The 11,855-nt window shown below is 37.3% G+C and overlaps 1 protein-coding gene across 3 annotated transcripts in view; it reads left to right on the top strand.

The window, feature by feature from the left end:
• Positions 1 to 635: 635 nt before the first annotated feature.
• The window catches only part of LOC127636816 (protein strawberry notch homolog 1-like), a 38,557-nt gene continuing 27,337 nt past the window's right edge, over positions 636 to 11,855 (top strand). For 2 of the 3 annotated variants that reach the window (XM_052117566.1, XM_052117568.1), the window contains exons 1-4: positions 636 to 961; positions 2,029 to 2,145; positions 3,509 to 3,610; positions 11,225 to 11,555. In XM_052117566.1, the coding sequence (XP_051973526.1) occupies positions 2,032 to 2,145; positions 3,509 to 3,610; positions 11,225 to 11,555 (547 nt within the window). In that variant the 5' untranslated portion in view covers positions 636 to 961; positions 2,029 to 2,031. Of the gene's footprint in view, positions 1,070 to 2,028; positions 2,146 to 3,508; positions 3,611 to 11,224; positions 11,556 to 11,855 lie in introns of all 3 variants that reach the window. The other variant, XM_052117567.1, reaches the window with a different exon arrangement.

The following is an 11,855-nucleotide window of genomic DNA, read 5'->3' as shown; positions in this document are numbered from 1 at the left end:
TGTGTGTGTGTTTAAGGGGCAAATACATAATATGTAGAAGTTACAAATGATAATCTATCAATAATTTTTTTTTTAGAAACCGTAATTAATGATAAAAAATTATCAACTAAAATACACATTTAATTTGCATACCTTTGAAAAGTTTAAAGTTGTTTTGTATACATTTATAAATGTTTTACAACTCAGTGATTAACCTAAACTTGTAGTAAGAAATCCAATAAAACGTCTCTTCTGTTAGAAAAAGTTGTTTGTTTATTTAATTTTGATATTGTATAAATTTTAACAAAGAAAAATATGTATTTGCTTTGAAGAAAGGAGGATTTTATTGTTATTTTTGCATAGTAATAATAATATTAATAATTATACAAACTTTTTTTATTATTATTATTCACAAGTTTTAAATCACTTTCTTTTAAATAATCTAGACATTTTTAAGTCAAATTAATAAATAGATTTAAAATATACGTTTAACTTTCTGATTTGTATGGCTGCTGGGAGTTTTTTCAACCTTTGTAATTGAAACAGAGGTCGGTGCTTCTCTTTGACCTCACCAGTATGGCTTTCGCAATGTCATTTTGACGTGTCATTGGAGGAAACATTTGTTCTGCGTCACTTCCTTATTCTGACTAAGAGGGAGGTCACGTGACATGACTTCAGCGCTCTCCTTCTCCGACGACTTTTGATTTAAAAAATAAACATCACGATTATTATGGACGGGCTCGCATGCTTTCTGGAAGATGGTCGTTGGACTGCTCTCGGCCGATATTCCATGACCCGTAAGCTTTATCGCGGCAGGAGAATTCCTGGACTCAATATCGGCTGTTTTGTGGGCTGCAGCGTCACGTGACCAGCACGCGCTTCGGGTAAAGATGGCGCCGGATGGCTAGAAAACAAGCAGCGCGAGCAGCGGAGACATTCAACTCACCGCCGCGACGGTTGGGATCCATAGAAACTGAGTGGAGTACGTCTTTGGCTTATTGGACATTAGCTGTCACACGCAGATTTTGGTCCATGTTCCACCAGACCAACGATTTAAGACGGTTTGGCTCATCGTGGGAACACATATAAGGTTTTATTGAGTCTCGCGACTGGCTCGCGCAGCTTGAGTGAGAGTTCACGCGCTAGGCAGCTAATTTGACTCGAGCCGTTAGCGCACTTTTGTCAAAGTCACTGACAAGAAGTATTCATCAAATACCATTTAATAGCCTTTAGTTTGCTTGTCAAGCTACCTCGTACATATTTAAAGTAATTTATAGTTCATTTAACAAATGCTTAGATTTCCTTTTTTGTCGTTTAAAGATGAAATGGGTCGTGAGGGGAATTAGCTAGCAACCAACATGCTTCATTACACGGCACATTTAAAAAGAGAGAGAGAGACTTTTTTTAAACTATTATGTAAAAATCAGGAGTGGTTTCATTGATATTTAACCCGCGATCTGTTTATCTGAAAAACATTCATAGGACTGTGCTGAATATTTTGGACTGAACTTCAGTTCAGGTCGCACACTAGCAGATATCACGATTTTCTTGTCAGTGTGTAATTTTAGTATTTGAACCTTTTAATGGTCCACTTGGGCGTTTAGTTGTGTCATTGTTTCTTGAATGTGCAAGCTGGTTGACATTAATATACAACAGCAACGTCAGACCAGGAAGTATCTTCAGTAGTTGGATCAATTTTGGCAAACACGTGTGGAGGTTAATGTTGTGGTGAGCCGTTAGCACCAATACTTTAATGTATTATTACAATCTGAATATTGCTATTAGACTATTTATTATTGTCTAGATTCTTAATGCCACGTATTCTGCATTCACCAAGACTTTAATATTATTTTAATATTCCTGTATGCTTTACTTATGTGGTGATCTTTGTTTGGTGTTTCTTCATTTTTAGTTTCTATAGTGTTTGAATATTTCTTAAGTAGTATGTAGATTGAGAGGACATTTATATAATGTATGGGCTCTTTTTAGTCTCTCTTTACTAGGGAAATCTTAATATCATAATAGTTTAAAATTGTTTCTTTCTTTTAGACAATGGATCCTGGACAGGATTTGCTTCTCGCTGCTCTAAGTGAAAGTGGAATCTGCCCTAATGATCTCTTAGATGTTGATCCTCAGGATATCATTCCTGCCCCTGCTTCACATCAGGTAAGCAAAACACAAGCAGCCTCATAGTTAATGTTGCAGAGTATCCATGTCAAATAAGGTACACATGTCTACTCATGTATTTTCATTTTCTGATGGAGAATGTTTTTTCCCCCGTACTTAAACTGACGGCCAAAAGTTTGTAATGATGTGCAGATTTTGCTGTTTTGGAAGGAAATCTGTACTTAAATTCACTTGTGGAATTCAGCTGATCACAAAGTTTAGTCAGGACATTACTGATGTAAAAACAGCACCATCACTATTAGAAAAAAGTAATTTTCGATCAAACCTAGACAGGCCCCATTTCCATTAGCCATCACTCCATATCCTTGAGTAATCATGCTAAATGTCTAATTTGGTACTAGAAAATCACTTGCCATTATATCAAACACAGTTGAACGCTGTTTGGTTCATTAAATGAAGCTTAACTTTGTCTTTGTGTTTGTTTTTGAGTTGACAGCATGCAATAGACTGGCATGTCTTAAGTTCAATATTAGGTCAGAAATGGCAAAAAAGAAACCGCTTTCTCTAGAAACTCATCAGTCAATAAATGTTTTGAGAAATGAAGGCTATACAGTGCTTGAAATTGCCAAAAAACTGAAGATTTCATACAAAGGTGTACACTAAAGTCTGCAAAGACAAAGAACAACTGGCTCTTAAGGACTGAAAGAGATATGGAAGGGCAGACGTACAACTAAACAAAGAGGACATCAGAGTCTTTAGACACCTCGCATGTCCTCCGCTGACAGCTTCATTGAATTCTACCCGATCAACACCAGTTTCATGTACAACAGTAAAGAGAAGACTCAGGCGTGCAGGCCTTATGGGAAAAATTGCAAAGAAAAAGCCACATTTGAAACAGAAAAACAAAAAGAAAAGGTTCGAGTGGGCAAAGAAACACAGACATTGGACAACAGATATTTGGAAAAGAGTGTTATGGATCTTAACCCCATTGAGCTTTTGTGGGATCAGCTAGACTGTAAGGTGCATGAGAAGTGCCTGACAAGACAGTCAAATCAATGGCAAGTGCTACAGGAATTGTGGGGTGAAACATCACCTGAGTATCTGGACAAACTGACAGCTAGAATGCCAAAGATCTGCAAAGCTGTCATTGCTGCATGTGGAGAATTTTTTGAAGAGAAATAGTTTAAGAAATTTCAAATTGTAATAGTAATTTTTCACGTTATTAATGTCCCGATTATACATTGTGATCAGTTGAATGCCACTTTGGTGAATAAAAGTACCAATTTCTTTCCATAAGAGCAAAATCAGTACATTATTCCAAACTTTTGGCCACCAACTGAGAGTGCTTTTTTTTGTTTTTTTGGGGGGTGGGATGACTAATACGAGTTGTTTTTCATTTTAGTCTGTCTCAATAAATGCCCTTGACATTGGTCTCAGTAATGAAGCTTCTGCAATTGTCAGAATTGAACCTTCAGTTCCACCTACTCCTACAGTCATAATCAGGGTAAGTTTAAATTTGGACTGGATTAAAATCACAGGGGGTATTTACACTTGATCACTTCTTGTGTTTTTATTAAGGATACACTGATAGGAAAATTTGTCCGATACCGATTTTAACAAAAAACTATACAGGGCTCGAAATTAGAGTTCGACAGATATATCGGTTTTGCCAATTAATCGACACGATAACAGATTTCTGGAAGTATCAGTTATCGGCAAATATCCACACAGTTATTCCCCTGTTGCATCTGGTGCTGGAGCGGTTGGGAAGGGTCCGATCTCGTTATACAGTATGAGAGCGGCCTCTAGAGATGAAATAAAAATTAATTCACTGATGCAGTACACATTGTCCTATCATTATAAAGTAATTCATTTGTTGACTATATGCTGCATTAGTAGAGAGCAGCAGCATGTTTGCCGACAAGGCCGAGAGGATGCTAACATTAACAATTTGACAAATACATTAAAGTCCTTCCCAAATGTTTAAATGTCACAATTGTTACCATCTATTTGCATTAGTTTATATCAAGCTGGTCACGTTTATGCATTCGTTAGCCAGCTTAGTTGCATATTTAAAGCTAGTGATGCGAGTAGAATTATTATCTTCTTGCAGCCCAGTAAAACTTTTAATTTTGGAAAACATTTCATTTTGATAACATTAACCTTCCCAATCATAGATAAATGTAATGAAGCCCACCTGCCCACACCGCTCAAACCTTTTAATTACAATTTCAAAAATGAACAAACTAAATCAAACACATTTGCTGCGAATAAATGCCCAAATACTAAAAGGTTAGTTCACCCAAAAATGAAAATTTGCTGATAATTTACTCACCCTCAGGCCATCCAGGATGTATCAGAATTTCTTTCTTTATCAAACCTGAATCAGAAACAACAAAACAGAAGATTTTTAGGATTTCATGTCAGGCCTCTTCCTTTAAACAATGCAAGTGAATGTACTCTATTTTTTGGACATTCCAAAATGCATATTTAGGGTACATCAAAATAATCCACAACTCCAGTCGACAAATAAAGTTCTTCTGAACCCAAACGATTTATTATTTTTAGAAACAAAACAATACTTTTTAAATACAAATGTTCATTTCCGTACATCTCTGTGATGAGCACTCATGAAAGGAAGGGATGACGTAACATCATGCGTCACGTGGTGGAGGGGGCTGAAAGCACGTCATTGTTTACAAGAGGAGCGCTGTACAAAAGTTTATTTGTCTTTGTTTAGATTTGTATTTTTATAAGAGTATTGTTCAAAATTGTCATTTGGTGTGTGTATCCTGGTTGCTTCAACCTTCAGAAACCCCAAAGAAAATGCAAGCCTGGAAAAAAAAATCTTTTCATCGATTGCTGATCATGAGTGATTGAAGCTCTGGCTTATCACGCTGAACCTGGATATCAGTACACACCTACATTCTCTTAAATATTGGAGGTTGTGCACTGAACATTTTACCCCTGAGGATTTACAGACCATCGTAAGAAACAAAGGGTTGAATTCATCCACTGTGCCCGTGCAGTTTTTCTAGTGAACTCCAGTTTGTATGAAAACTTTGCCATTGTCACAGCTCTCTCAGCGCTCTGCTCCTCATCACCGATTTCTAATTCAACGCACCTGCACTCAATTCACTCGCTCATCACTGCCTGCATAAATAACTCACCTTCACACCACTTTGCTGTCAAGTCTCACACAAAGGACTTGCAGTGTTTATTTACCTGTCTGTATTTGCTCTTGATCTTTGTCGATATCTGTTTAGTGCCTGTTACCTCATCTTCAGTTTGTGAAGCTTCTGTTCTGTGATATCACCTGTACCATTGATATCACTGTGTATACCCTGCGACTCTCAGTAAATGCTTTTGCACTTTGTTTCACTAACTACAACTTTTGTGGCTTGAATTCCTGACAGTATCATAGCCTATATATTTCTGCTAAAGAGAAGCACAAGTAGATCTCAAGTAGGAGTGGTGGTGGCGGCGGCGTAGTGGGATAAAGCACATAACTGGTAATCAGAAGGTTGTCGGTTCAATACCCACAGCACCACCATTGTGTCCTTGAGCAAGGCACTTAACTCCAGGTTGTTCCGGGGGGATTTTCCCTGTAATAAGTGCACTGTAAGTCGCTTTGGATAAAAGCGTCTGCCAAATGCATAAACTTAAATCTCGCAATGGCATTGCTCCAAAATAAAGGATGGTTATTTACTGCAGTAATTTTTTTTTTGTTTTTTTTTTCAATTATTATTTGTTAGTGATTTTTATTTTATTTTGTTTTGGACTGTTTTGTGAACTGCACTTGGTCTGTGGTCTGCGCAAGTTTCTCTTGTAAACAATGGCTCACTTCCTGCCTCTTCCACGTGAGGGTTAATAATGCATCAATAGATTAAAGTCTCCCAATATTATATCATGAGGGGTGCCAGCGGCTTGCAGCATCCCTTCAAGATCTATAAAAAAGCCCTGATCATCAGCGTTAGATGCATAAATATTAGCCAAAATCAACCTTTTCCAGTGAGTTTCAGCTAAAACAATGACTCTTCCTAATTTCTTTAATCTGATTGAGACATTTGAATTGTAGAGGTTTACTTATCAATGTAATGACTCCCCTGTTCTTACTTGAGAGCCACCCCATATCTTCCCAAATTTATCAGCTTCTTACGTTTAAGAAAATAAATAACCTTCCTTTTTATGGGGTGCCCCAACCTATTCACATTCCACGTGGAGAGAGATAATCCACTCATTAACATTTGACATTAGAAAAAATAGATTGTGTGCCAAAAATACAATTATAAAGACCACATTCCAACATTCTCGAACTTCTCCCAGAACCAAACAAATAGAAAAAAGAAAAACGTGTGCATTAACCCCATGCATGTTAGCGCCAACCAACGTCCATCCCTCTAAACTCAAAGTCCACGTATGCCTACCAGTGTCCCCTTGACAACTTTGTCTTCGTATTGCTCAAGTCCGGTGCTTCTGTACAAATTGAGACAATTACATAACAGAAAACAATCTATAAAACAAACTCCAGCCAGTAGGCAGAATAAACACAAAGAACGTGTAGATTCATTCACAAAACGGTGTTCCTCCACGAGCCGCTAGCGGAACCAGCTCATAAATAAAAGAAAGCCGTTCAGTTTCCTCGGACAGTCAAACGAATGTTCAGTGAGCCGGTTGATTCATAAGTGCAGCAGATGCCCTAATCCTTCCAATATCCTGCAAAAAAAAGTTCTCCACAAAACAAACTCCAGTCAATAGAGGATTTGTTTACTGAATTAAACTTAATAAAAGTAATTTTTATTAAATTAAAAAGCATGTTTATTACAACCTTTTAAGTCTAGGTACAAGCTTTACATTTTTTCACATAAAACGGTGCATTTTCTTCATATCAGTGTCTGTGTTACTTGATTTTAAAGTAACAGTTTTTGTTCATTTGTTTGGCTTTTTTTTTTCTTTCTCTTCTGAGAATGGAAAAGTTTCTGCAGCCAAAATTTCGGTACATTCCTTTTTTAGGTTTATTATTTTAAGGCCATATTGCAATTTCAATCAATCAGTCAGCATTAATGCATATCATACCGATATCTCAGAATTCAGAGTTTTCAGGTTTCAAAGTATTTTAGATTGTTTGTCATCATGTATCCTATAGGTAAGTGGTGTTTCCACAACCGTCATGTCCATTTATGGTGGGGTATAAAAATTAAATATTACATGTGCCAACCCTTTTACATATTGTTGTACATATTGGCTGTTATTATTTTTGGATTGTGCATTAGAATTACGTTTTTATAAAGTGTGTTAATTTTAAATAAATGATAATTTATTTGATGCAGATCGCTGACAAAACTGAAACTAAATGCTTAAAATGAGCACAGATGCATGACACATCTTACCAATGACAAGCCACAACGGCAAAAATACAGTTCGACCACACACAGATACGCTGCCCTGCATTAGCATACTGTTTGTCTGAGAACCGTATTAAGATTGAGTTATCCGATCACGTGGTCTCGGGCAAAATAAAAATATTGTCTTGCTTGTATGTAATTACCGCCATTATTTATACTGATAATTTGTTACGGTTTATTTGCTTGCAGGCTGAGAATCTCTGACTGTCTGCGTCGTCTTTTCTTCAGACTGCAGGCAAACGTTCGCCTATCATTCGTCGACATCAAACATGGCTTATAATTTGAAACATGTTAGTAGCATAACGTTAGGCACTTACGTGGCTCGTTGTGCATGACACTGTGGAGACTCCGCGATCAATGCACAACTGACCACAAACCCCATTGAGAGCGAGAACAGCTAATTGCTACCACAAGAAGGTTACCCCATTTGACAGTAACCTCCCTAGCAACTGGGCCAATTTGGTTGCTTAGGAGACCTGGATGGAGTCACTCGGCATGTCAATATGTACTGAGCTATCATGGTCCCAGTAGCTTACTGCATGTTTAACTTAATGTGCATTTTTCTCTATAAATGAACAAAATGTTAAGAAGTCTCCTTGCTGGTTTTTCCCAACACATTCAGAATCATTACCGCTTTTGCCGGTGTTGCTGCGGCTTGTTAGCAACATTGCTAACATTGCTAAAGCTGTTAGCAATGTTACTTATAACATTCTTTCTCTGCCCTGCAACTCAAACCATTTAAATAATAAAATGTATATCATAAACATGCAACAACTAGTCGACTAATGGCTTAAACTAACGACTACTAATAGACTTGGAAAATCTTTGGTCGCTGGCAGCCCTAAAATGTTGTGAACTTGTGAAGGTTGTCCAACAATGCCAAGACGAATGCGTGCCGTAATCAAAGCTATAGGCGGTCCAACAAAATATGAGAGTATTCTACTTTTTTTGGCCAGGCAGTGTATATCCATTAGAGCTGCACGATTCTGGATAAATTGAGAAACGTTATTTTTTTGCTTGGAATAAAGATCACGATTTTGTTTTATTTTTTATTTCAGTGATTTACAAAACCTGGACACTAAAAGTAACATGTAATTTACTAGAGGTTCTGACAAAATGTTCTCCGCTTCGATCTTTGTTGTAAATCAATGATAAAAATGTAAAATGTCCTAAGTCCACAAGACGGTGCAACAAATACATTATAAAACATACAGCACAAACACTTAAAATCACACTAAAAAATAAAACTATTTAGCCTGTTTCTCACATGCCAAGTAAAAAGCAAAATGAGTGGAAAAGAGCTTAATTAACAGTTCTATGTTAACTTGGTATTGCACTTGAAAGCAAATATGCAATAAAACACTTGTTATTTTGCTAAAAGTTTACAAAGCATATATTAACAATTTAAATTAAAACAATGAAGTGTTTCCCTTGTAAAAATTGCTTCAAGCTTTTAAAGGAATTATTCAAGAGACTAAATTGGAGAACATGGTAAACAGTGCTTTAAGGGTTTCAGTAACCGTAGTAATTAAAGATTTAAAAATATTATATAAAAACAAAGTGATTTAATGCAAACTGAAAGTACTTAAATATTTGACACTCTTTACTCTGATTAATTGATATACAATAATACTGATTTGATGCAGTAAGAATACCTATAACATACATGTAGACATTGCAAAGATCTAACATTTAGAAGTATTTATCCTGTCTGCTTATACATGAATGGCTGTGTTTGCTTTAATATCTCGTCAGTTTACGCTCTCGTAATTCATTAACATCTGTTTACATTAATATCTACAATAATAGAGGGGTATTTTGATTAAAAACGAGTCTCGTGCAGGAGCACTGCATTCATCACGATACAGAACTGCACAGATAGACACGCATGTGATTGTTAGAGAGCATCAGGCTGTAATCAAACCACGCACAGGTAGCGAATTTTGTCAGATCTTTGGAATGCCGGTAATTTTTAGCATTGGTGGATTTTAAAATATTGAACTGAGCAGAGATTTCATCACACTCCTAGCTAATCATGGCTGCACCCTGCGGTTTGTAAAGCACTATGCTGGACAAACATCTTTGACCATTGCGTTTTAGTTTATTCAATGTCTCTTGCAGGAGCTGTGTGTTTTGTAGATGCCATATATAGTTTGAAAGATCAACATTTATAAACCCGTCTTGACATCATTTTGACATCAAAGTATGCTGGTACAATCTGTCAGTCTACGCAAAAAGCTGGTGATGCCTTTTTGTTAAATTGTGCATGTGCAGTACTCAAGTCTAACAGCGAGGCAGCAGCATCTAGTCTGCCGAAAAGCAAAAGAAGAATAATTTGACCAATCATAGCGCTGGGTTCAAGCGGGGATGATTGACAAATGCATAATGTCAATCATTTCAAGAGATTGCAAATCGATAGCAACAGGATTTATACCTCTCGTTCTTCCTCCGTCTGGCTGGTTCCTCAAGTGAGGATGGTGCTTTTAACTCCTTTGCAAAGGTAAATGGCTGGGGTTGATGTGGAAATTTAAAATTGTGAACCGAGTTAACTTAACGCAGACCTGCCAGACTTGGGAAAATATTTAACGTTCATAACGTTAGCCTAACGTTACGTAATTTGCATGCTAGCTTGCTTGTTCACCAGGCATTTAAGCTGTCAATGTAACGTTAAGTTATATGGTTGGTGTGTCATAGATTGTTAAACCTGATTTTCCATAGTGCCGTATTCATAATTATTATAGGAGCCAAACCCGTCACTGTAATGAGAGAAGTAGATCATGTCAGGATGAAATAAAGCGAGCGCATGTGCCGCATAAATAACGTTACCTAGAAAGTTACCGGGAGGTGTGCCCTTGCAGTTAAAATAATTATGATGTCAGATGAGGAGGACACTGAGAGGGAGAGCAAAAGACCTAAAAAGAAGCGAAAGTTCCTCACAAAGAATCGGGAGCAATGGCCGTGCCTCCGCCCCTCAAAACTGCCAAATCATGCATTTTGCACATTGTGCAATTACGATTTTGGTGTCCAAGGAGCTTCATGGAATAATGTGGCTAAATCTCTAGTTACAAAGTCCTACATACCTAGATATTTTTTTTTAACTGAATAGGCTATATATTTTTCCATTAATGCTATAATATATAAGCCTATATAAGCTGATTCAATTATTTAATGATTAAATAAAATGGAAATCCTGAACAGAAACTTAGGTTTTATTCATAATTGACAGTGTTTGCAGTTTAATATCATGCAGTAATACACTGAGATAATGACTGTATGTCGTCGTGAAACAGAGACCCTCCCCTTCAAATCGGATCACAAGTGTTCACAGAAGACTCATTTAAGTGAGCAGGTGTAAACCGCAATGTTTATTATGCATCTTAATACAAGGTGTAAATGGGGCGTAGACACATTTATGTGGCCAAGTGTAAATGGTATTTGCTTATTTAATCGGATGAAAAAATGCATGAAGTGACCAATTGTAAGTACAAAAACTGTAAATAGTTTTGTGCAATGCAAGGTTGAAGTTATTTAGCCTATTTATTGGTTGAATTCCTGTCAGTTAACCGATTGAATGGCTGTACTTATCTAACCTCTTAGCAGTGTATGGTTGGACAGACACTAACCGACTTGTCGTTTTTGAAAATATTTAGTTTTGCACATCCTTAGCGGCATTGTTTGATCATCAGTATATTTGTTGTGTCTCCTACTTGCAGGAGAAGCCTCAGCCCTCAACTACCACCTTCGTCTTAAATCAACTGAATCAGTTGCCATCACTGGGAACCATTGTAGTCACCAAACCTTCAGCTGGAACCACCTCCAGACAGACCATCACAGTAACCAAGGTGGTACACACAAGCTCGGCAGCCCAGCGGAGCTCGTTGTCCTCCCCAATCATTCGCACTGTGGTCCCACCAAATAGCGAGCAGATCAGGTTGAAGGACCTTCTCAGAACCAGCAGCTTGAAGACAAACAGTCTTGGAGAGCTCATGAAGTTGAAGCCCCCACCTGACATAGCTCAGCCCGTTGCTACGGCAACAGCCACAAGTGAGTGCTGGCAGAGGTGTTGGATCTCAAGCGATCATAGATGTTTTTTTGACTGTAAGGGTCAGTCATATTGACTACTAAAGCTGTGTTTACCTGCTCTTAGGATTTAGTGCACCAGTTTTTAGGCAGGTTTTAAAAAAAAATGTCAATGAGTAGTTTAACCAGAATTAAAAGTCTGGCATTATTGACTTGCCTCAATGTTGTTCCAAACTTATATGTTGTAGTTTGTTTGTTTTGTTTCAAATGTGAACATTTGAATGTATTTTCAGCCCCTTTTCCAACAAGTTCATAGTAACCAGG

Source organism: Xyrauchen texanus, chromosome 44 (assembly GCF_025860055.1).
Source record: "Xyrauchen texanus isolate HMW12.3.18 chromosome 44, RBS_HiC_50CHRs, whole genome shotgun sequence".
In the NCBI taxonomy this organism is placed as follows: Eukaryota; Metazoa; Chordata; class Actinopteri; order Cypriniformes; family Catostomidae; genus Xyrauchen; species Xyrauchen texanus.
The sequence above is the reverse complement of the archived record's forward strand: the minus strand, read 5'-3'. Positions and strand labels throughout refer to the sequence as shown.